At 52.1% G+C, this 25,330-nt stretch overlaps 1 protein-coding gene across 1 annotated transcript in view; it reads left to right on the forward strand.

Annotated features, from left to right (window-relative positions):
- The window catches only part of scfd2 (sec1 family domain containing 2), a 51,499-nt gene that overhangs the window by 23,703 nt on the left and 2,466 nt on the right, over positions 1 to 25,330 (forward strand). The window contains exons 5-7 of the mRNA XM_084676293.1: positions 6,649 to 6,928; positions 22,463 to 22,608; positions 23,961 to 24,095. Of these exons, the coding sequence (XP_084532419.1) occupies positions 6,649 to 6,928; positions 22,463 to 22,608; positions 23,961 to 24,095 (561 nt within the window). The remainder of the gene's footprint in view (positions 1 to 6,648; positions 6,929 to 22,462; positions 22,609 to 23,960; positions 24,096 to 25,330) is intronic.

A 25,330-nucleotide genomic window follows, 5' to 3' on the forward strand; every position in this document is an offset into this window, starting at 1 on the left:
AGCCTGTGAGGGGGAGGATGGGAGGGGAGGAAGGAGGGTCTAGCTGACAGCCGTCAGGACCAGAGGGCTCATGCTCAGCATGGCCCAACACTGCCCCCAGTTGGCCGACCGGAAAGCTGCACCCGCACTGTCAACTGGTTCTGTTTTTGAATGCGCTTTTATTTTGAAAGATATCTCCCCGGTTTTCTTTCTTCTGCTCAAAGTTAAACGTATTCACCCACGGGTCCTCTCTCTCCTCCTTCTCTCTGTCCATCCTCCTCTTCGCTCTCCCTTCTCCTTCTCTCTCTCCCTCCTCGGTCTCTCTCTCCCTCCTCTTCTCTCTCTCCCTCCTCCTCTCTCTCTCCCTCCTCCTCCTGTCGCTCCCTCCTCCTTCCTCCTGCCCCCCCCCCCCCCCCGTATAAGACAGGGGAGCAGAACTAAGATGCTGGGTTAACCCTTCAGTGCCCTGCTTCTCTCAGAGCTGCCTGATCTCAACTCCCGTAGAGGGCGAATCATACTCGTGAATCATCCTTGTGAATCATGCAAATGATCCATATTCATGATAGATGAATCTTCTAGATGAGCCATATGAAAGAGGAGTTTCTATGTGGTCTGGTCAGGGAGTTCTCCTTGCAGCGGATTAGTGCTGGCTGTAATGTACGGTCCTTGAGAGTGCCGAGTGTGTATGCATGAGAGAGTGTGTGTGTGTGTGTGTGTGTGAGTGAGATTGAGAGAGTGTTTGTGTCTTAGTGTGTGTGTGTGTTTGTGTGTTTTTCCTCTCCCCCAGTGTGAGAACTGTGCAGGAGGTTTAAAAGGCCCAGGGGTTTGTGGCTGAGTAGTAACTCTCATATGGAGGGTTACGCCATAATCTGTTACAGCCGCCCCCCCTCCTCTCCCCCCTCCCCCCCACACACACACACAAACAGTTCCCCTCCCCTCCCCTCCCCCCCCCCCAAGACACAGCCCCCCTCGTCTCCTGATTCCGCTGTTCTTGGACCTGGTCTGGATTCCTGCTCGACTGAGAGTTTTTGGTGTTCGAAGTGGCAACACAAGCAGCAGTCTGGCAGAGAAAGACACTGAGCTGGAGTTAGGTACCTCACCAACAAAGGAGCTTGATGTCTAGTTGCTTCTGGACTGTAGAATACGAGTGTGTGTGTGTGTGTGTGTGTGGGGGGGGAACATGTTGTAGCCACAGACTGACCGCCTTGTGGTGCTGGGGGGGGGGGGTCGCGTGTTTGGCGTGTGTTTAGAGTGTGTGTCGTGTGTTTGGACTGTGGGGACTGTGTGTTGCGTGTTTGTGTTGCCTGTTGGTCTCTTGTGTACACAGTCTCCTCTAAATGACAACCCTCCCACAACTCAGACCAAACCAGGACTGGACAAGAGAGAAGAACACAGACCAGGACTGGACAAGAGAGAAGAACACAGACCAGGACTGGACAAGAGAGAAGAACACAGACCAGGACTGGACAAGAGAGAAGAACACAGACCAGAACTGGACCGGAGAAAGTCATAGACAGATCGTCGGGGGGGGGGGGGGGGGGGGGGGGGGGGGGGGGTTATAGAGAGGGAGATAGACAGAGATAGATGGAGGAAGAGAGAGGGGGGGGAGTAAAAATGGAGTGAGATAACCCCAGCCTCAGCCCCTAACCCCAGCCTCAGCCCCTAACCCCAGCCTCAGCCCCTAACCCCAGCCTCAGCCCCTAACCGTCTGGGAGAAACCCACACAGCCCTCACTTCCTCGCTCAAAGCGGCAGATTTGGGGCTGATCTATGTCTCCTATGTGTTTCTATCAACAGAGCAGGGCATCGTGTAGACGGGCCAGACTTCACTCTTATGAGCTTCCATCTCTCCTCCAGCACATCCGTTCATCTCTCTGACCCCCGTCAGAGAGCAGGCTGTCAGAGGACGCCTGGCTTTGATCTCTCCTGGGAGGTGAGGGAGCAGTTAAACATGATAGTGGAGTTGACCAGGGCTCTGAACTGTCTAAAAGCAGAACGATGCAGTAAAAGAGGGGGGGGGGGGGAGGAGTAGTGATGGAGGGACAGAGATGGATACGGAGGAAAGAAAGAACTACAGGAAGATGGAGAGATAAAGGGATAAACAGGGAGATGGGGAAACAGAGAGAGAGAGAGAGAGAGAGAGAGATACACAGGGAGATGGGGAAAGAGAGATAAACAGAGAGAGAGAGAGAGAGAGAGAGAGAGAGAGAGAGAGAGAGAGAGAGAGAGAGAGAGAGAGAGAGAGAGAGAGATACACAGGGAGATGCAGAGTGAGAGAGAGGGATACACAGGGAGAGAGGGAGAGAGAGAGAAAGAGAGAGATGGGGAAAGAGAGATAAACAGAGAAAGAGAGAGAGAGAGGGATACACAGGGAGAGAGGGAGAGAGAGAGAAAGAGATGTAGAGAGAGAGAGAAAGAGGAAGAGAGAGAGAGAGAGAGAGAGAGAGAGAGAGAGAGAGGAGGACAAGTGGAGCTAGTATAGTGCTGAGGCAGATCCTCTGTTTTTGCTTTTGAAGCAGGTCATCACTATAAACATGAGTGTGCGGAGAGGACAACTATGACCTGTTTCTATATACACACGCTCACACACACACACTAACACACTCACTCACACACCGACACACACTCACACACTAACACGCAGGCACACACACACCATCACTCACTCACACACAGGCACACACCGAGACATAGTTTCTCAGCTGTGACTCACTTTTCTGCTATTTTCTTTGTGCTGTCATCATGAACAATAGAAACCGTAATTGTAGTAATGTGTGTGTGTGACTGTGTGTGTGAGAGAGAGAGAGAGAGAGAGAGAGAGAGAGAGAGAGAGAGAGAACTGTGGTGCCTCTGACGACAAACTTAACAAAAATTTCCGTCTTTTGATAAACAGAGATTCCGGTGAACCTATGCTAGGGTTCATTTGTGTCGTAACGGAGTACAGTGTGTGTGTTTATGAAATTTCCAACATTGTCCAACAAGGGACACCTTGTTACCATGGTAATGGGAAGCTGTCGGTCATTCCTATAAATGTGTCTCTTGGCCAAAGTCCCTTACTTCTCCATACCTCCTCTCCTCCCTCCTCTACTCCCTCACTCTTTCTCCCTCCCCCCTCTCCTCCTCCTGGCCCCAGGCCCCAGACAGGGTCTATTGTGCAGTGTTGGGTCTGGTTCTGGTTAAACAGGCCCCTCCCCCCTCCCTCCCCCCATCTGGTGCTGGTTTCCTGTTTAGCCCGCGCAGAGGGGGCTGGATTTGGCCCGGCTCACTGATTGGGTGAGATTGAGGTTTTGCGAGCCCGAGATGGTTGTAGGTGCCAATCACAGAAAGAGGGTGGGCTCCTACACGGACAGAGAATCTGATTGGTTCAAAGGCAGAAGGTCACTTTGATAAGCGAGACGTGCTTCCCCTTGCATCTGGACCAATCACAGCAGTCGCTTAGGACCAGTGTTCTATTTTCATCATGTGACACTGGAAGCGGAGTGCAGTGATAACACACTGCCCCAGACTCATTTAGAGTCATTTGAGTAACAACCTCCTCTAATACAGAAGTGATGTTATGAGTGAGTCTAGCTCTAGTTAACCAGTAATGAAGTGAGCTGGAGGGAGTTCTAATAATAAGATTCCTGTTCGACTCAAGGGCTGGGGAACTGGAGGCCTAGAAGTCTGGAGGACTAGAACGTTGGAGAACTGGAGGTCTGGAGGACTAGAGGGTTGAGAAACTGGAGGACTGGAGGGTTGGGGGACTGGAGGTCTGGAGGACTAGAGGGTTGAGAAACTGGAGGACTGGAGGGTTGGGGGACTGGAGGACTAGAGGGTTGGGGGACTGGAGGACTGGAGGACTAGAGGGTTGGGGGACTGGAGGACTAGAGGGTTGGGGGACTGGAGGACTAGAGGGTTGGGGGACTGGAGGACTAGAGGGTTGAGGAACTGGAGGACTGGAGGGTTGGGGGACTGGAGGACTAGAGGGTTGAGGAACTGGAGGACTGGAGGGTTGGGGGACTGGAGGACTGGAGGACTAGAGGGTTGAGGAACTGGAGGACTGGAGGGTTGGGGGACTGGAGGACTGGAGGGTTGGGGGACTGGAGGACTGGAGGACTAGAGGGTTGGGGGACTGGAGGACTAGAGGGTTGGGGGACTGGAGGACTAGAGGGTTGGGGGACTGGAGGACTAGAGGGTTGGGGGACTGGAGGACTGGAGGACTAGAGGGTTGGGGGACTGGAGGACTAGAGGGTTGGGGGACTGGAGGACTAGAGGGTTGGGGGACTGGAGGACTGGAGGACTAGAGGGTTGGGGGACTGGAGGACTAGAGGGTTGGGGGACTGGAGGACTAGAGGGTTGGGGGACTGGAGGACTAGAGGGTTGGGGGACTGGAGGACTAGAGGGTTGGGGGACTGGAGGACTAGAGGGTTGGGGGACTGGAGGACTGGAGGGTTGGGGGACTGGAGGACTGGAGGGTTGGGGGACTGGAGGACTAGTGGGTTGGGGGACTGGAGGACTGGAGGGTTGGGGGACTGGAGGACTAGAGGGTTGGGGGACTGGAGGACTGGAGGGTTGGGGGACTGGAGGACTAGTGGGTTGGGGGACTGGAGGACTGGAGGGTTGGGGGACTGGAGGACTAGGGGGTTGGGGGACTGGAGGACTGGAGGGTTGGGGGACTGGAGGACTAGAGGGTTGGGGGACTGGAGGACTGGAGGGTTGGGGGACTGGAGGACTAGAGGGTTGGGGGACTGGAGGACTGGAGGGTTGGGGGACTGGAGGACTAGTGGGTTGGGAGAACCGGACCCTGACCTGGTCCCTATGTCTACCCCTCCCACACACACACACACACACACACAGCCTCAGCGCTGGGGTAGAATGAGCTGCAGTCAATCTTAACGCTCCGTCAAACTACCTCCATTTCCTGTCTTGGCGCCACGGCAACCAGCTGACAGCAGCTTTATGAAACTCTTGAAAGGACTGAGTTACATGGAGCCCCCTCACTCCCTCCATCCCTCTTTCTATACATCCCTCTCCCTATCTCTCCCTCCATCCCTCTCTCTATCCCTTCATCCATCCCTCTCCCCATCCCTTCATCCATCCCTCTCTTCATCCCTCCCTCCCTCCATCCATCCCTCTTTCTTTCTATCCCTCTATTCTTCCAGCCCTCTATCCTGTCCATGCCTCCACCCATCTCTCCCTCTCCCCTCGATCCCTCCATCCCTCTCTCACACAGCAGGGGGATGGGAGGGAGGGACAATCAAATCACAAAGGACAGAGAAGGAGGGAGGGATGTGTGAAATGGGAACTGAATGTTCAGTAAAAGAATAGGGAGAGGGGGAAGAGGAAGGGAGGATGAGAAAGAAGGAGAGCAACGAGGAGCAACGGATTCAAAAGAGGACGAGAGAGGGTGAGGGTGACAGACATGGGAGGGAGAGGGTCTTCTCTCTCTCCCTCCTTTTTCACCCTCACCCCTTCTCTCTCCCTCCATCTCCCCTTCTCCCTCCCTCTCCTCCATCGCTCCCTTGTCTCCATGTCCCCCTCCCTGTTTTACGACAGAGCAGAGGAACCTTGTTTGGCAGTGGTAGTGGAGCTTGGAGAGGTATTTGATTTCACAATGTTGAGGAAGAAAAATGTGTTGTGTTATTTGGTTTGTGTTCAAACACCCCCCCTGGGACCCTGGGCCTGGCTGGAGATACCGGTATAGCATTCATCCAGAGGAACCAGTAGAGATACCAGTAGAGATATGATCAATAAAGAGAAACCAGAAGAGATATCATTCATACAGAGATACCACTAAAGATATCATTAACTTCAAATAGAGATACCAGTAGAGATATCATTAACTTCAAATAGAGATACCAGTAGAGATATCATTAACTTCAAATAGAGATACCAGTAGAGATATGCAGATGAGCCTGATGAGGAAGGAGGAGTGGAGGAGGAGGGGGAAGGAGGAGAGGAGGAAAGGAGCGAGGGTCAGGTTTTATTCACTGGTCCCCCATTAAACTCCTATCTAGTCTGTATCTGTGTCTGTCTATTTTCCCGTCTCTCTCTTTCTCTCCCTCTCTGTGTCTCTCTCTCCAATCCAGACCCAGCCTTGTTTTATAGATGTGAGCTCATTCTGGTTCTGATGGGCCTCGTTTAGAGATCCAGACAGAGCCAGCCTGAACACACTGAAACAGGTCACTGCTCCCTCACACTGCTGTGTGTGTGTGTGTGTGTGTGTGTGTGTGTGTGCATGCGCTTGAGAGAGAGTGTGTTGGTATTATTGTGTGTGCCTGTATGAGGTCACTTCCCCTTTACACTGCTGTGTGTGTGTGTGTGTGTGTGTGTGAGGTCAGTGCTTCTCACACTTGTGTCCCTCATAAAGCCAGTATGTCGTGAATAGAGCAGTATGAAATGTTCCAGTTATGGGATGTTGTCACCTTGTCACCGGCCTCATTATTGAGTCAGCATTGCGTACATAGTAATGGTTCGCTTGGCACTGTCAATCAAAATGCAACAAAAACCATTGCTAATATTTCAACAGTTTTTTCCCACAAACCATAACTCACAACTTGAAATGGTTTATTATTTTTGATTGAGAATTGCAGACGATATGATATGCAAATGTGTAAGCTTACTTGGCCATAAACTGGATTCTGATTCCAACACTTACCTTTCTGTGTGTGTGTGTGTGTGTGTGTTCCAGACTCTCGGAGACACATCCTTCCCAGACGTCCTTAGGCAGCTTCTTCCCCTGGTGAAACCTCGCGCCGAGGGTGGGGCTGGGGCCGAGGGCGTGGCCAAGCAGTGCGGACCGGAGGAGCTGCTGGTGCTGCTGGTCTACCTGTACTCCCTGGCTGGGGAGGCACAGCCCTCACACAGCGAGGAGGAGGAGGTGGAGGAGGTGGAGGGGGAGCTGATTGGAGCTCTCACCCTGGTTCTCACCAAAGAGGCGGAGCTTAGCCCCCTGATCCAGAAACTCACAGGTGAGTCAAATGAGTGAAGAGAGAGAGAGGGAGAGGGAGAGGGCAGAAAGAGAGAGAGAGAGAGAGAGAGAGAGAGAGAGAGAGAGAGAGAGAGAGAGTGAGTGCCTGAGCTGCATGTTTATCTGTCCTGTTGAAGGCAGGAGGATTGTGTCAGAGAGCTCACTCCCCATCTCTCTCTTGTTCTCCACACAACACACACGCGCGCGCACACGCACACGCACCCCGTCTCCCTCACTCACACAGACTCTCACCCTGCCAGGTCACATGCTAACAGACTAAACATTAAACTGTGGGAACTGCTACTCATGCAGTCTCTGCTCCTGGTCTCTCTCTCTGTCTTGTGGTCTCTCCTCCTGGTCTCTCTCTCTGTCTTGTGGTCTCTCCTCCTGGTCTCTCTCTCTGTCTTGTGGTCTCTCCTCCTGGTCTCTCTCTCTGTCTTCTGGTCTCTACTCCTGAGCTCTCGCTCCTCTCTCCTGATGTGTGTGTGTGTGTGTGCGCGCGTGCACGCGCGCGAGTGTGTGTGTGTCAGCATTGCCCAAGGCCAGCCCTGGGATGATGAGCTAGCTTCGTACCTCCAGACCACATTCAGACCTGCCCAAACCTTGAGACTTCACACACACGCGCACACGACCACACACACACTCCACACACACATTCACGCATGCGTGACCACACGTGCACACACACACAAAATACACACGTACGCCATCCTCCATAATTAGAGCTGCTTTTAGTTTGGCTGAATCTTTACCTTCGAACACACCCTGAAATAATACTGTTTATGATGGTAGGGTGTAGCCACATGTCACATACTACCTCTCTCTCTCTTTTTCTCCCTGTCTTTCTAACCTCTCCCTCTCTTTCTTTTTTCCTCCCTCCCTTGCGCTCCTCTCCTCCCTCTCATTCCCTCCATCCCCTCTCTCCCTCGTTCTCTGCCTCCTCTCGATCATTTTGCCCTCTCTTTCTCTCTCCCATCTTTCCATCTTTCTCTTTCTGCGACGCTGCTTCTAAAAGAGTCCTCTCCCCTCTTCCTGTTCTAGTTGGCAGAGGGGGAGAGAGGAGGGAAAGCAGTAAAAGATGGGAGAGAGAGAGAGAGAGAGAGAGAGAGAGAGAGAGAGAGAGAGAGAGAGAGAGAGAGAGAGAGAGGGAGGGAGGGAGGGAGGGAGGGAGGGGAGGGAGGGAGGGAGGGAGGGAGGGAGGGAGGGAGGGAGGGAGGGAGGGAGGGAGGGAGGGAGGGAGGGAGGGAGAGGGAGAGGGAGAGGGGGAGGGAGGGAGGGAGGGAGGGAGGGAGGGAGGGAGGGAGGGAGGGAGGGAGGGAGGGAGGGAGGGAGGGAGGGAGGGAGGGAGGGAGGGAGGGAGGGAGGGAGGGAGGGGGAGAGGGAGAGGGAGAGGGAGAGGGAGAGGGAGGGAGAGGTAGAAGGAGGGGAGAGGGAGAAGGAAGGAGAGAGCAGAGAGAGAGTTGGAGTAGAAAGGGGAGGGAGGTGATCTTGGCTCATGTTAGAAACCTGACTGTTATAAACACTTCACTAGAAATTACCCTGTCAATGCAGTCCAGGTGTGTCTGACAAAGAGTGTGTGTGTGTGTGTGTGTGAGAGAGAGAGTGTGTGTACGTGTGTGTGTGTGTGTGTGTGTGTGTATGTATGGAGTGTAACATGAAGCCAGGCAGGGTCGACAGTACTGTGTCCATGGTGACAGTCGGACCAATTAGAGGCCTCCAACTAAAACCAGACCCAGACTGAAACCTGGTCACCATGACGACTGTTTTTTACAAATCCCTGTTCTCTGTTCCTTTTGGCTTCAGAAAGAAATCAGAGCTATAACACACACACACTACTTTTTCTCTCTCACACACACACACACACACACCCACACACACAGTGTGTTAGTTTTCCATCGTCTCCGTGGGGGGTGGGGGGGTGAGGGAAGGAGGGGCGGTAAGGGGAGGAGGGGGGGGTGAGGGGAGGAGGGGCAGTGAGGGGAGGAGGGGGGGGTGAGGGTAGGAGGGCGGCTGAGACCAGAGTCAGACCTCCTCAATGCCGGGTTTGGGTTGGTACAAGAATTGACCCTCCCTAACTCCCCTTAACACCCCCCCCCCCCAGGCACTAACTCCTACCCCCCTTCCCTTGTCCATCCAACCTCTCCATCCACTACCCCCCCCCCCACCCTCAAACCCCATCCCTACGCCTCAATGCCCTACCATTTTTACCCCGACTCCATACCCCCAAACCTTCCACCCCCCACTCCTCCAACCCCCCCAGGATCTGCCTTTGAGGAAGGGGGTGGATTCATAACATCTCCCTGGTTCCACATACTTCTGAAAATTAGCTTAACTTATTTTTAATTAGGAGTCTTTCCTCACATTTGCCTTCCTCCCTTCGCACACACACACACACACACTCTTTCACATACACAAACGCACACGTCCGACAACCCTTGAACCCTGTAGCCAATGGCATGTCCAGCTGATCAGATGACTTAATTAGAGGAAATTAATGTTGTGTTTCCTGCTGCCTGAACTGGAGGCAAGGATACAAACATACACACACACACACACACACACACAGGCACACAGACTTATAAATACACACTCACACACACACTCATAAATTCCCACACACTCACAAACTGTATAGTGTTGTAGAGTAGAGTAGAGTAGAGTAGAGTGGAGTAGAGTAGAGTAGAGTAGAGTAGAGTAGACCAGATTTTTGCTCCAGTTCTGGCTCTCATCTCATTTTATTTATAGCAGGAAATGCACATCATAAAAGACGGCAGCACTTAGGACTCTACTGGGAGAACCACAAGTTACTCCCATTACACACACACACGCTCTCTCTCTGTCACACACACACACTTAGTGGCTCCAGAGGGACCATGCAGGGACTGTGGCCCCTGGCCCCTGGCCCCTGCACACGCACAGACTGATGTCACCCTGTGTCCCTTCTGAGCCTCCCCTCTCCCCTCCCAGCCTCCCCGATTCACCCACTCCCCCCGTCACCTCCTCCCCCCTCACCTCCTCCCCCTCTCTGCCTGTGTGTGTGTGTGTGTTTTACAGTATAGCTGTGTTTTATCTGAGGCTGTGGAAGTGTTTGTTTATGTTCATGATTCCAGACAGCAGAGAGAGATGACCTGTCACATGGTATAGACCAATCTCCCCCAATTGTCCCCTCTCACTCCTCCTCTCCCTCTCTCCTACCCTCACTGAGGGTAATGGTTCTGAAGGTTCATCTTTGGTTTCTCTTGGTTTTACTGAACCCTCCAAGGCAGGTTGATGGTTCTGAAGGTACTGGTTCTATTTGTTTTGTGTTTTTAGGGTTCTAGTTGTGACAGAAGGGTCAACTAGTGAGACACTGTTCTAGTGTGTGAGAGAGGGTTCTAGTGAGATAGAGAGGGTTCTAGAGAGAGAGAAAGGGTTCTGCTCCTCTGGGCCAGGGTGTTCCTCCAGATGGAAGCTCTCCCGCCGCTCTGAGCTGCCCGGGTCATTTCCTGTCAGGAGGCCTGGTGTTAATCAAGACCTGAGCCAGGGGAACGCCCCCTAGACACTCTCACACACACACACATACATGGCCAGAGAAACTACATTTTTATTTTCTCTTTCTTTCCCCTTTTTCCCTCTTTGTCCTTGTTCTGCCCTCCTCCTCCTCCTCTCCCCCTCCTCCTCCTCCTCCACCTCTCCTCCTTTCCTCCTCCATCTCTCCTCCTCTCCCCCTCCCCCTTCTCTCCTCTCCTCCTCCACCTCTCCTCCTCCTCCTCCACCTCTCCTCCTCTCCCCCTCCTCCTCCTCTCCTCCTCTTCTCCTCCTCCTCCACCTCTCCTACTCCTCCTCTCCTCCTCCTCCTCCACCTCTCCTCCTCTCCCCCTCCTCCCCCTCCTCCTCCTCTTCTCCTCCTCCTCCACCTCTCCTCCTCTCCCCCTCCTCCCCCTCCTCCTCCTCTTCTCCTCCTCCTCCTCCTCTCCTCCTCTTCTCCTCCTCCTCCACCTCTCCTCCTCCTCTCCTACTCCTCCTCTCCTCTTCTTCTTCTCCTACTCTACCTGTCCTGCTTCTTCTTTTGTCCTTCTTGTCAATCCTCTCTCTCTCTGTTTGGTGCCCTGCTCATAAAATGTGTTGAGCTGAGTTGTGAAGAACGGACGACGAGAAAGAGTAGATGACAGGGAGAGAAAGAGAGAGAAAGAGGGAAGACGAGTACGGTAAAGAGAGTCGCGTTTCCATCAAGCGGATTTGAGGCAAACTTTTCAAAACGTGTCAAAGAAAGAGAAACAAAAGTGTGAATTAGACGCCTCTCCATCAACTGCTTCGGAGCGAATAAAGCAGGCCACGCCAAGCGTCATCAGAAGTGGACAGGAGAAGCTACGTTACGCATGGCTCAAGCAGGCCACGCCAAGCGTCATCAGAAGTGGACAGGAGAAGCTACGTTACGCATGGCTCAAGCAGGCCACGCCAAGCGTCATCAGAAGTGGACAGGAGAAGCTACGTTACGCATGGCTCAAGCAGGCCACGCCAAGCGTCATCAGAAGTGGACAGGAGAAGCTACGTTACGCATGGCTCAAGCAGGCCACGCCAAGCGTCATCAGAAGTGGACAGGAGAAGCTACGTTACGCATGGCTCAAGCAGGCCACGCCAAGCGTCATCAGAAGTGGACAGGAGAAGCTACGTTACGCATGGCTCAAGCAGGCCACGCCAAGCGTCATCAGAAGTGGACAGGAGAAGCTACGTTACGCATGGCTCAAGCAGGCCACGCCAAGCGTCATCAGAAGTGGACAGGAGAAGCTACGTTACGCATGGCTCAAGCAGGCCACGCCAAGCGTCATCAGAAGTGGACAGGAGAAGCTACGTTACGCATGGCTCAAGCAGGCCACGCCAAGCGTCATCAGAAGTGGACAGGAGAAGCTACGTTACGCATGGCTCAAGCAGGCCACGCCAAGCGTCATCAGAAGTGGACAGGAGAAGCTACGTTACGCATGGCTCAAGCAGGCCACGCCAAGCGTCATCAGAAGTGGACAGGAGAAGCTACGTTACGCATGGCTCAAGCAGGCCACGCCAAGCGTCATCAGAAGTGGACAGGAGAAGCTACGTTACGCATGGCTCAAGCAGGCCACGCCAAGCGTCATCAGAAGTGGACAGGAGAAGCTACGTTACGCATGGCTCAAGCAGGCCACGCCAAGCGTCATCAGAAGTGGACAGGAGAAGCTACGTTACGCATGGCTCAAGTCGGCCACGCCAAGCGTCATCAGAAGTGGACAGGAGAAGCTACGTTACGCATGGCTCAAGTCGGCCACGCCAAGCGTCATCAGAAGTGGACAGGAGAAGCTACGTTACGCATGGCTCAAGTCGGCCACGCCAAGCGTCATCAGAAGTGGACAGGAGAAGCTACGTTACGCATGGCTCAAGTCGGCCACGCCAAGCGTCATCAGAAGTGGACAGGAGAAGCTACGTTACGCATGGCTCAAGCAGGCCACGCCAAGCGTCATCAGAAGTGGACAGGAGAAGCTACGTTACGCATGGCTAAAGCAGGCCACGCCAAGCGTCATCAGAAGTGGACAGGAGAAGCTACGTTACGCATGGCTCAAGCAGGCCACGCCAAGCGTCATCAGAAGTGGACAGGAGAAGCTACGTTACGCATGGCTCAAGCAGGCCACGCCAAGCGTCATCAGAAGTGGACAGGAGAAGCTACGTTACGCATGGCTCAAGCAGGCCACGCCAAGCGTCATCAGAAGTGGACAGGAGAAGCTACGTTACGCATGGCTCAAGTCGGCCACGCTAAGCCCCAAGTTAACACTATATTAAAATGGACCGACAGGCAATAATTCATTCTTAAAAGATACGAGCATTTGACATGCCAGGAGCGTGTGTACAGTGTAGGTTACGCCAGTTTCATTTAGTAACGGATAAACGAATATTAAATGACTTAGTGGTAGCCAGGACATCCAGAAATGGTCCACGTGTTCATACTTTTACGATGCCAGTTTGTTAATAGCATTTTTATCAAAGTTAAAGTCTAATTACTTAGTGTATAAATCAGATCACATCGAAAGGTTAGACGCCGACAATGCAAACAGCTGATCCGACTTGAGTTAAATATGAGCTGAATGTATTCGGCATAGGTGTTTCCATCTCCCGTTAACCGCATTCACTCTTTTTCTCCAAGGGCAAAAACCACCTCAAGCGAGTGTAAAAAGGAAGCGACAGTTTAAAATGCGCATAGACATACGTTAATTGAAACACTGCTAGAAAGACAGAGAGAAAAAGTAGATGATAGAGAGAGAGAGAGAGAGAGAGAGGGGAAGCGAGAGAGAGAGAGAGAGAGAGAGAGAGGGAAGCGAGAGAGAGAGAGGGGAAGCGAGAGAGAGAGAGAGAGAGGGGAAGCGAGAGCGAGAGAGAGAGAGAGAGAGAGAGAGAGGGGAAGCGAAAGAGAGAGAGAGAGAGAGAGAGAGAGAGAGAGAGAGAGAGAGAGAGAGAGAGAGAGAGAGAGAGAGAGAGAGATAGAGAGAGAGAGGAAGCGAGAGAGAGAGAGAGAGAGAGAGAGAGAGAGAGAGAGAGAGAGAGAGAGAGAGAGAGAGGGGAAGCGAGAGAGGGAGGGGGGGTGTTGACAGACTGGGATCAGATCCTGTCTGTCTGTCTGGTCAGTGTTGTAGTGGACATAGAAGATGAGAGAGAGAGGGGAAGCGAGAGAGAGAGAGAGAGAGAGAGAGAGAGGCGAAGCGAGAGAGAGAGAGGGAAGCGAGAGAGAGAGAGAGAGAGAGAGAGAGAGAGAGAGAGGGAAGCGAGAGAGAGAGGGAGAGAGAGAGAGAGAGAGAGAGAGAGAGAGAGAGAGAGAGAGAGAGGGAAGCGAGCGAGAGAGAGAGAGAGAGAGAGAGAGAGAGAGAGAGAGAGAGAGAGAGAGAGAGAGAGAGAGGGGAAGCGAGAGAGGGAGGGGGGGTGTTGACAGACTGGGATCAGATCCTGTCTGTCTGTCTGGTCAGTGTTGTAGTGGACATAGAAGATATGCTTTCACCCCTCTTCTCTCCTCCTCCCTCCCTCTCTCTGTTACTCTCTCACTGTCTCTCTTTTTACATCTCTCTCCCTTTCTCTCTCCCTGTCTCTCTCTTCCTGTCTCGCCCTGTCTTTCTCTTTTTCCCCCTCTCCCTGTCTCTTAATCTCCCTGTCTCTTTCCATGGCTTATCTCTTCTGTTTAACGACAGGTCTGCATCTTTTTACTTGTCAGTTTCTCACTCACTCACACGCTCACATACACACACACACACACACTCACTCTCCCCCTACACACTCACTAACTTACACACACTGTCTCACACACACACTCTCGCTTACATAGTGTCTCTCACACACACACACAAGGTCAGTTCAGCTCTTTGATGCTGGCAGCTGCTTTCCGTCTGCGCTGTGTCTATGAGCTCAAACTCCCCTCATCCTCACCCCACTCATCCTCGCCCGCTTATCATCCTTACCCGCTCATCATCCTCACCCTCTCATCCACCCCAACCCCCCTCATCCTAACCTCCAGATCCACCCCCAGCCCCCCTCCCCTACCTCCATCCTCCTTGGATATGGAGGTGGAAGGAGGAAGAGAGAAATGGAGTGTGTGTGTGTGTGTGTGTGTGTGTGTGTGTGTGTGTGTGTGTGTGAGAGAGGTATGGTGTGTGTTCGAGCCCTTTCCTGTGTGCTGAGGCCTAAGGTAATAGACTTACAACTTATAGAAGTGGGTTAGAACAACGCACACACACATCCTACTTTGCAGTATTGTAGAGCGTGTGTGTGTACGATATTGTAGAGTGTGTGTGTACAGTATTGCATCATTGTAGAATGTGTGTGTGTGTGTTTACACTATTGTAGCGTGTGTGTGTGTGTGTGTGTGTGTGTGTGTAACTGCATATCTCCAGCAGGGTGGGGGCCAGCCCAACAGGAAGTAAGGTATAGATTAGAGAACATCTTAGAGATGAGTTTCCTGTGATAGAGAGCTTCCTGTTTGTCCGAGGGGAGACTCTCTCTTTTATATCTCTTTAACCCTCCTCTTTTCCCACTCTCTCTGCCACTCTCTCTCTCTCTTTTGTTCCCTCCCTCCATCCATCTTTATCTCTCTTGTGTTCCTTCCCCCTTCTTTTTCTCTCTTTCCCTCTCTCCTCTGTCTGATGGACAGTTTAGTTTCCATGACTGTGCCCACTGTGTGTGTGAGTGTGTGACAGTAGGACCCATACGTTCTCTTCTCCGACTTGGCAGAGCAGGTTGGGGCTTTTAGGGGAACCAGGGGGACCATTCTGGATTAATCAATCATTGAACGTGTGTGTCGGCCTGTGTGTGTGTGTGTGTGTGTGATGCTCAACATGTGGCTCCCCTCCCCCCGGGCAGAGTGTGTGTGTGTGTGTCTAAAACAGGTCATTCTGTTCTGACTAACATTCCTGTTCTTCCTTATCTAGCCTAGCTGCAACAGTCTACGTGGCTGTGTGTGTGTGTATGCGTGGCCATTTGAAACACAAAACTGTTTTCAGCCTGACTCGAGCACCTTCAAAAAGGCATGTCCCACATTTGTCACAAGTTCATTCGAAAATGTGTGTTTGTGTGCAGGCATGTGTTCTAGCCTCAGATCTACTGGAGAGAGTGTATGGTGTCAGGTATCTGACAGAGAACTGCTTGCTCTCACACACACCGACACACACTGTTTATGTAGGCATGGTTTTACTGAGTCAATAAACACAAATGCACGCTCATACAAATACACACACGCTCATACAAATACACACACACACACACTGACACAACCCTCAGTCCTGACAGACAAACCTACTTTCTCTCTATGTATCTCAATTGCGCACACACGCACACACACATATCCTAGATTCCCATGCCTTGTCTCAGGTCAGTGTGGTTTCAGAGATCAGACACAAACAAACACCCCCCTCCCCCTTCCACCACGTAATTTAGACCAGAGCATTGAGGGACCACCAGAGGGGTGAGGCCACTGCCCCCCCCCCCACACACACACACACTCAGACACACATGCTATCAGAGATCAGACAGCTCTCTTTGTCTCTCCATCCCTTTCTCTCTATCTCTCCCTCTAACCCCTGAGAATGCCACCTATCACAGTTATCATTCAACACACACACTGTCTGTCTCTCTCTCTCACACACACACACACACACACACACAGAGCCTGGTGAAGATCAGAGGTTAATCATGTCTTTTCATCAGTCAGACCTCACTGCTGTCTCTCTGTCCTCCTCTGGCTGATGGATGTGTGTGTGTGTGTGTGTGTGTGTGTGTGTGTGTGTGTGTAATACATACTGCATGTCTGTCTGTTTGTGGCATGGGGTTGTCTGTGTGTGTGTGTCCTCACTAATACATGCAGGCTATAAATAAACAAGCCATTTCTTCTCCTCTTCCTATTTCTTCCTCTCCTCTCCCCCACCCCTCCTCTCTGGGTAGACTCCAGTGTTTTCATGGCAAGTCCGTCTCTGTGTTTGGTTAAACTGATTTAATGGAAGATGAGTTCTCTATTGTGGTAGTAAAAACTTGTCAGAGCGATACAGGGAGTGTGTGTTGAGTGTGCGTGTGTGCTAGTAAGAGTGTTTGTGTGTGACAGAGAGTCTATAAAACTTAGAGCAGACACTCAGCTGGGGCAACTCTCTGTCTCTCACTCACACACACGCAGAGCAGATCCCTCTACTGCGAGGGCCCCCTACACCCAGACTCCTACAGGAAGCAGTTTTTCATCCAGGAGCGATACGAAACACACGCGCCCACGCACACACACACACACACACACACACACACACTGCTCCCATAGAGAGCCCGTTGAGATGAGTCAGGAGGTGTCCTCCAGCTCTCACTGTGACTCAACATACTCCATCTTGGATCTCCAGGTTCCTCTCCTTGTCCCTGAGATGAGAGACACCCCCACCTACTACCCATGAGCCTTTGCATATTTATCAGAAGGTTTGTCTGTGTCAGCGGTCTGTGAGGTCATTGCTGAGGGGCCTTGGGGGGGGGGGCAGGTAAAGGGGGGTAGGATGGGGGGCACAATGGGGGGGATATATGTGCGTGCAAGTGTGTGAGGAGGGGGGGGGGCTGTTTTAATCCGTTTTTACAATGTAACATTTGTATGTACAGTAAGCAGACCAGGGCTGGAGAGAGGGAGAGGGTAAAAGGGAGGGAGGAAGAGAGAGAGCGATGGAGGACGAGAAGGGATGGAATAAGGCAGAGGGAGAGAAAGAGGAGGAGGGAGGAAGAGAGCTCTCCTGCAGAGAGGAGAGGGACTGACTGGGGGAGGACAGGATGTGTGTGTGTGGGGGTGTAGAGGGTGTGTGTGTATGTGTGTAGGTGTACAGTATGTGACTCAGGGTGTGTGTGTGTGCATGATCTGTCTGTAGGGCCACAGTGCCCTCTAGTGGCCAGAGATGCAGAATAATATACAATAGCTTGAAACAGACTGGATCAGATACCTTCTCTCCTCTTATCCCTCTACCCTTTTCTCTTACTCTCTTCTTTCTCTCCTTCTCTCCTCCTTCTCTGCTTCTCTCCTACTCTCTTCTTTTCTCTCCTTCTCTCCTCGTTCTCTGCTTCTCTCCTTCTCCTCTGCCTCTCCTCCTCCTCTCCTCCTCCTCTCCTCGTGTTCCTTCTGTGTGTCTGACGCCCCCCCCCCCCCCATCACGGTCTCACCACTCTCCACCTAAAGCGCCACCTCACCTGACCCCTCCGCTTGGCCCCCCGGGGGCCGAGAGCAGCACTGTGAGGCACCTGCACCCCGGTCCTGTCCCTCAGCGTTTGAGATGTGGTTGGACGTCGATGGGCCAAGAGACCGCACCCCCACAACGCCGCCGTGGCTGGGTCTGGGTCTGCTCCGCTGTTCTGACGTCTCTGGGTCCTCTGGGTTCAGTCCACTTCTGTCTGTGTGTGCGTCTGCGTATCTCTGTGTGCTTATGCTTGCTTGTGTGTGTGTGTGTGTGCGGGCATATGCATGCTGTGTGTGTGTGTGTGTGTGAGAGCGAGAGCGAGAGGCCAGGCTCAGTGTGTTGCTCTCAACAGTAACACAGATGTTTCTCTGTGGAAAACAAACACATCAGAGGCCCAGTCCGGAGCAGGGGACTAACCACCCCCCCCTCCCCCCAAGCCCCCAGCCTCCCTCTGGGCCCCCAGCCCCTCCCCCAGTGTGTGTGGGTGTCTGGGTCCTCCATTAGTACGTGTGTATGGGTGGCTGGTCAGGGCAGCCTGAGATTTAGACTCCGGGGAGGAAGGGAGGGAGGAGAGAGGAAGGGGGGGTGAAGAGGGTGGAGGGAAGGGTGGAGAAGGAAGACAACACGGGAGTAGAGCAACGTCTCCCGCTCCCCCCTCCTTCCCCCTCTGTGATGTATGGCTGCCTTCCCACAATGCATTGCGTGATTTCTACAGTAGGTTGTCTTAGAGATGGTTGTCCTGGAGACATCCCTCTACCTCACAACCAGAGCTGCAGTCAGCATGCTGTATATCTCAGCTCAGAGACACTTTGATAGCACTGGAGCTTGTGTGAGCGAGCGTGCGTGCGTGCATGAGAGAGAGACAGAGACAGAGCATCCACCCTGCTGATGAGCTTGTTGCCGTGGCAGCACGGTGATGGGATGTCCAGGTGCAGACTGCCCCACAGGGAGGAAGTCCCTGTTTACTCTGACCTGGTGACCTCTCCACTCCTCCATCTCTCTATCTCTTTCCATCCCTCCCTCTATTCCTCTCTCCCCCTCTCTCTATCTCCCTCAATCTACCCCTCTCTCTCTCTGTCTATTTCCCTCCCTTTCTCTCTATCCCGATCTCTCTATCTCTTTCCCCTCCTTTCCTATTCCTTTTCTCTCCCCCCTTCCTCCACCTTCAATCATATATAAACGTCTGGATAAAACGTAACTCTGGATAAGAGCGTCTGCTAAATGACTAAATGCAATGTCTGTGTGTTTAGAAACAGTCTCAGGACTGGTATTCTGAGAGCATGCTGTTCTCCAGGCCAGCCAGCAGGTGGAGCTGTCTCTCTGTGTGTGGAGCAGCCAGAGGGAGACGAGTCTGAGTCCATTCAGAACCACCTCTGAGGTGGGCTCCGTTCAGTCTGCAGCTCACTCCCTCCTGGTGGAACTTCTACCCCAGTTAGAGGGCTGAAGAGAGGCAACTGGCTAATCAAATGGCTGAAGAGTGGTGTCTGGCCAATCAGAGGGCTATGAAGCGGTATCTGGCCAAGTATAGCGAGGTTTTCAGTCCTGGTGCAGACCAGACTCCATAAAAGAGCAGTGAGTCTTTGACTGCAGTCTTCACTCCTTGTATAACACCATCCTACCTCATGGCCGTCCCTGGGCAACAATAATCCTCAGAATCTAGTCACGTCTGAATAACCTTCCAGCTCAACTCCTTACAAAGAATACTTACACACATACACAGTCATATATATATACACACTCTCAAATAGACATACACACTCTCATACGTGCACACACACCTACTCACTCGAAGACAAAACACGTACTGCCGCACCCTCATATATACAGAGACACTCATACAGCATGACATAGACTTCTACACACGCTCTCATACACACACACTCACATTCTCTCTCCCACACACACACACACACACACACACACACACACACTCTTCACACAGCTTTGTGAGAGGTCCTCATTCAAGTCAGACTCAGCAGCCTCTGTGAGCCCAGACGGTTGCCATGTCAACAACTTCAGGAGGGAGCATGTGCAGGCGCCATGGTGATGCAAACGATGCTGTAGAACAAAGCTGGGGCGACCGCTAGCCCTGCACCTGACCAAAACCCCCCATGAACATACATGACCATAAACATACATGACCGCAAGCATGCACACCTCCATGGCCGTCGCCATGGACACACACGCACACGTCACTACTCCGCGGCAGCCGTGTCCCGTGACAGGCAGGGAGGTGGTTCAGGGTTGGAGGAACGAGAGGAATGCTCTGATCTCCCACCTGACAGCCACCAGCATGTGTTCGCATGCTTACATGCGTACGCTGAATGGGCTAACAGTGCACGTGTGGGTATGTGTATGTTGTGCATGTGTTGAAGATTGCTAGTGTGTGTGTGTGTGTGTGTGTGGAAACCTGGAGGAGAGCAGTTCTCCCGGAAGATGACAGATTAGGAGGTCTTGTGTTCTTGGATTACAGATTACAGGCTCAGCAGATCCAGTTTCTCATACGACTCTTTGTGTTTGGGGAAATTGCTTGAACCTCTTGCAGTGTTTAGCAGACTGCGTCCAGTCAGGATGGCGTGGCATGGTTGAGCTAATGATGAGTGGTGTAATCTCTTCATGTTTGAGCTGAGCCTGTTGGAAGAGGATTGTTATTGATACTGGGGGCCAGAACCTTCACACCACTAACATCCTGCTGCACAACTGGCCTTCTGTTATTGTACATACCCTACCTTCCAACCTACCTCTCTATTCATACTTACCTACCTGTCTCAATACCATTCCCTTACCTACCTGTCTCCATACCTATTGTGTTAAATGTGCTTTATAAATAAAGGTTGATTGATTGATTGATACCTACCTAACTGTCACCATACCTACCCCTCTACCTACCCACCGACTTACCTTTCTACTGACCTACCCACCTGTGTCTCCCTACCCATCCACCTACCTACCTACTCCCACACCGCTCTATCTAGGTGTGGAGTAGAGGGGGTGGGGGGGAGGGGCTGTAGAGGGAGCTTCCTGTGCTCTGATGCATTCCTCCAGGGATTAGATAGTTGATAAAAACTCAGATTATCCTCTACATGACAATAGCCCAGTGGTCATGTGACCAGAGGCTGGGTATTTATAGCTCCTGTGGACTTCTCGCACATTCCTGATATGGGGGAATGGGGGGGGGGGGGGGGGGGGGGGGGGACATGTTGTGGAGACAGCCACTTACTTTAATTGGGTCTGGTCTGTAGTGGTTTGGCCAAGTCTGGCCCAATTTGGCCTGGCCTGTCCGAGGCTGGTCTGTAGTGGCCTGAGCTTGATTGGTGTGGTCTGTAAATGATCTTCCTGAATGTGTCCCTGAGCGTGTGCTGTTCACATGTGCTGTTGGTTTGTTCTGGTGGCGTGTGCTGCTAGTGTGTGCTGCAAGTGTGTTTTGGGAGCAATTGCTGGAAGCATTTGCTGTTAGCGTGTTCTGGTAGCCTGTGCTGGAAGTGTGTGCTTTTAGTATGTTCTGGTAGACAGTGCTGTTGGTGGTGACACACTCCTAAATGGTGTCTTGCAGCTCTGTGTTGCAAGCGTCACAACCTACGCATGCTCCCGGAACCTGGCAGAACACCATTTATCTCCAGCTCTCTCTGTCTCTCTCTCGTGCGCGCTTTCTCTTCTCTCTCTCTCCCTCCCTCTCTCCTTCCATCTCTCTCTCTCCCTCTCCCTCCCTCTCTCTCCCTCTCCCTCCCTCTCTCTCTCTCTCTCTCTCTCTGCTTGTTAATAATGCTCCTGAAACTCTCACTTCCTGCCTATATGAGTTTGCTTATCCACTTAATGAAACTCATTACTATAGCTCCCTCTCTTTCCTTCTCTTCCCCTCCATTTGACCTACTCTTTCTCACCATCTATCCCTCGCTCATCTCTCTGTTACTCCCTCCCCCTTTCTCTCCCCCCCTTCACTCCCTCCCCCTGCTTTGTCTCTCTGTCTCTCCCTCTCTCTTTTTCTCACATCTACACACAGCCTGCTTGTCTGGTAACAGTAGAGTCAGCGAGAGCAGAGCTGAGGGCTCTTTGATGTTGTTCACCACAGCAAAGAGCACTGACGTTAGAGAGCCACACAGAAGAAGCTCACCTCCTTCACCAGTAACCATGGTGACACGCGTACACACCTTCTCTCTTACATTCACAGCATTCATGAAAACAATCATCTCATTCATACAAACACACGCAGAAGCACGGACTGCGTTTCCAAATTGAGTTCTCTACCTTAGCGGTATTCAAAGCGCTTCACAATGTTTGCCTCTCATTCATCCATTCATACTCACACTCACACATACTGACGGTGGCAGAGCTGCCGTGCAAGGCTCCGGCCTGTCCATCGGGAACAGCTTGGGGTTCAGAGTCTTGCTCAAGGATACTTCGGTACATGGCCTAAGAAGAGTCAGGGATCGAACCGCCCACCTTGCGATTACCAGACGACCCTCTCTACCCCCTGAGCCACAGCCGCCCCACACAGCCAGGCACTGGTCCTGGTTCTGGTCCTGGTCCTGGTCCTGGTCCTGGTTCTGGTTCTGGTTCTGGTCCTGGTTCTGGTTCTGGTTCTGGTCCTGGTCCTGGTCCTGGTCCTGGTCCTGGTCCTGGGCCTGATTCTGGTCCTGGTTCTGGTCCTGGTTCTGGTCCTGATTCTGGTCCTGGTTCTGGTCCTGGTCCTGGGCCTGGTTCTGGTCCTGGTCCTGGTTCTGGGTTTGAGTGTAAACGTATAGGATATGATATAAGTATAATTCCTGTCCAAGAACCTATCAGAAGTCATGTGAATGGTGAAAGGCTGTGCCACATGACTGATCCTCCAGAGCATCCAGGGAGTCTCTCTGACCTCTCTCCCCTCTCAGGTTGTGCCGGTCCTGGGGAGCTGACCATGGACGTGGCCCATGGCGTGGTGGAGAGGGTGTTTGACGTCCTTAGAGGTCTGGCCCTCACCAGAGACCACCTGAAGCAGCTACGCTCCCTCTACACGGCCAGCGACGGCATGCACCAGGTCAGCCTCGCTGTCACACACACACATATGCCCCCCCCCCCCCCCGCCACACACACACAGTGACACACACACAGTTACATGCACACATTTCTTTTATGTTTTTGGACCCACACAGTCTCCAAACTTCAATGTTCTTTCTCCCAGACTGTCACAACACTTACCACCGACAGCCTTGACCTCAGTCAACTTTAGTTGAGTAGTGTCAAAACACAATGATCCTGAGCTAGGGTACATGTCACACAAGAATAAACTCTCAACACTTCTAATTCCATCTACCCCGAAACAATTATTGTCCCTCTCTCTCTTTCTCCCTCTCTCTTTATTCCTGTCTATCTACCTATCTCTTTCTCCCTCTCTCTTTCTCCCTCTCTTTCTTCCTGTCTTTTTCCCTCTCTCTCTTTCCCTCTCTCTCTTTCTCTCACTCTTTCTCCCTCACTCTTTCTCCCTCTCTCTTTCTCCCTCTCTTTCTCTCTCTCTCTCTTTCACCCTCTCTTTTTCTCCCTCTCTCTTTCTCCCTCTCTCTTTCTCTCTCTCTCTTTCTCCCTCTCTCTTTCTCCCTCTCTCTTTCTCTCTCTCTCTTTCTCCCTCTCTCTTTCTCCCTCTCTCTTTCTCCCTCTCTCTTTCTCTCTCTCTTTCTCCCTCTCTCTTTCTCCCTCTCTCTTTCTCCCTCTCTCTTTCTCCCTCTCTCTCTCTCTCTTTCTCTCTCTCTCTTTCTCCCACCCTTTTGTGTCCCCATTTCTCCCTCTCTCTTTCTCCCTGTCTGTCTCCCTCTCTCTCTTTATCTCTCTCCCTGTCATTCTGTATGTGTGTGTTTGTGTGTGTGTGTGGCGGGTGGGCAGGTGATTGGGGTGGGAGCTGTGTGACAGAAAAAGAGAGAGAGCGATGGAGAGATAATCCATCATCAACGATCACAGTGGTACACTTCCAGGAACACAGCTCTGGAAGACTGCATGAGCTTATATCATTCATCACACACAAACGCTCACACACAAACGCTCACACACAAACACACACACACACAAACGCTCACACACACAAACACACACACTCACCTCTCAGCCTCTAAAACCTTCCAGCCTCCTAGGCTCTTCAACATTACAGTTGCTCCCTCTTCATCCTCAATCCACCTCACTCTGCAGGCTGGCGGACTGCAGGCCTATTTCTGTCCTCGGTATGACCAGGTCAAGAGAGGTGTGTGTGTGTGTTTGCGTATGTAGTGCTTCTAACCGAGCTGTTTATAGCTCTCATTGTTTAATTGTGCTGTAGAGATGCACTACACACACTTCAATACACGCTCTACCTCACCTAACCAAAGTGTGTGTGTGTTTGTGTGTGTGTGTGCGCGTGTCCAGGCGTCCTACCGCCCCCTGCTGAGGCAGGTTCTGGAGCTGGTCCTACACCCTGACCGACCAGAGTGCCCCGACGTAGAGCACATGTCTGGGGGTCTGACTGACCTGCTGAAGACTGGCTTCAGCATGTTCATGAAGGTGAGACACACATGCATACACACCTTAACATACATACACACACACACACACAAGACATACGCACACACCTAGGCACACATACACACAGACACACACACACACCTATACATGCACATACACACTCACACACTGAGTCTGACCCATACACATCTGGGCTTGATTAAACCCAGAATTAGACTGCTTATGTAACGTGGCCCATTTCGGCTCAGAGAACAATATCGCTCTGTCCTTCCACTCTCCCTCTCTCCTCATCTCTCTCTCTCTCTGTCTGTCTCTCTCCTCATCTCTCTCTCTGTCCTCCACCCTACCTCTCCTCATCTCTCTCTATCTCCCTCTATCTACCTCTCTCTCTCCCTCTATATCCCCTCTCTCTCTCTCTCTCTCTCTCTCTCTCTCTCTCTCTCTCTCTCTCTCTCTCTCCCTTTCCTCCTCACACCCTCCTTCTCTCTGTATCTTTCTCTCTCTCAGTATTAACTGGTGTACCCGGCTGTGTTCGCGCTGCAAGCCTTCACACTGCAGCGACGCGATGCGAGCGACAACATGTTTTCCATTCATTTTCTATGGAGCCAGGCGAATCGCTTGCGTGGTGCATTGTGGGTAGCGACGCAACAGAGTTGAGATTTTCTCAACTTAATGCAAATGAGGAGCGATTTTGCTCGCGATGGCCAATCGGAGGGTTTTCTCGTTTCTCGTAACATGGCAACCATAGTAAACATGTCTAGCTTTCTACGTTTCAAGGTGGAGGAGAAACTAACCGTTTGTGTGGCTTGCGATGGCGAGCGATTTGCGTCGCTGCAGTGTGAACGCGGGGTTAGTGCTCCGTTCAGATGAGTTGACTCCTGAGGTCTGACTCCTCCCTGTCCCTCCTCTACCTGCCTCCGTCACAGCTGTCGTCCATGTTTACGTTCACCCAGTGGCTCTTGCCAGCGCAGGATCGTGGCCCATGTCGATCCATCGAGATCAGCAGAAGTCGCATGAATTCCCATCTCGGTTCAAATTGAGACCCCGAAAAATCCGACCTGGATTCAATTTGGAGATCGTTTATGAAAGTGGCCCGAGTCGGATAGAAACAATCTGATTCTGTGTGATGTGTGTTGTTGAAGACAGATATCAGTCCGTTTGGGAGGAGCGGGCTGTGAACGCAGCCTCAGTGTAACCAACTGGAGGCAACCCCACTCTCACACACACACTTACTACTGTGGTTTCGCATACATCTCACACACACACACCACGTC

Source organism: Hypomesus nipponensis, chromosome 16 (genome assembly GCF_054491055.1).
Source record: "Hypomesus nipponensis isolate SF chromosome 16, ASM5449105v1, whole genome shotgun sequence".
Taxonomy (NCBI): Eukaryota; Metazoa; Chordata; class Actinopteri; order Osmeriformes; family Osmeridae; genus Hypomesus; species Hypomesus nipponensis.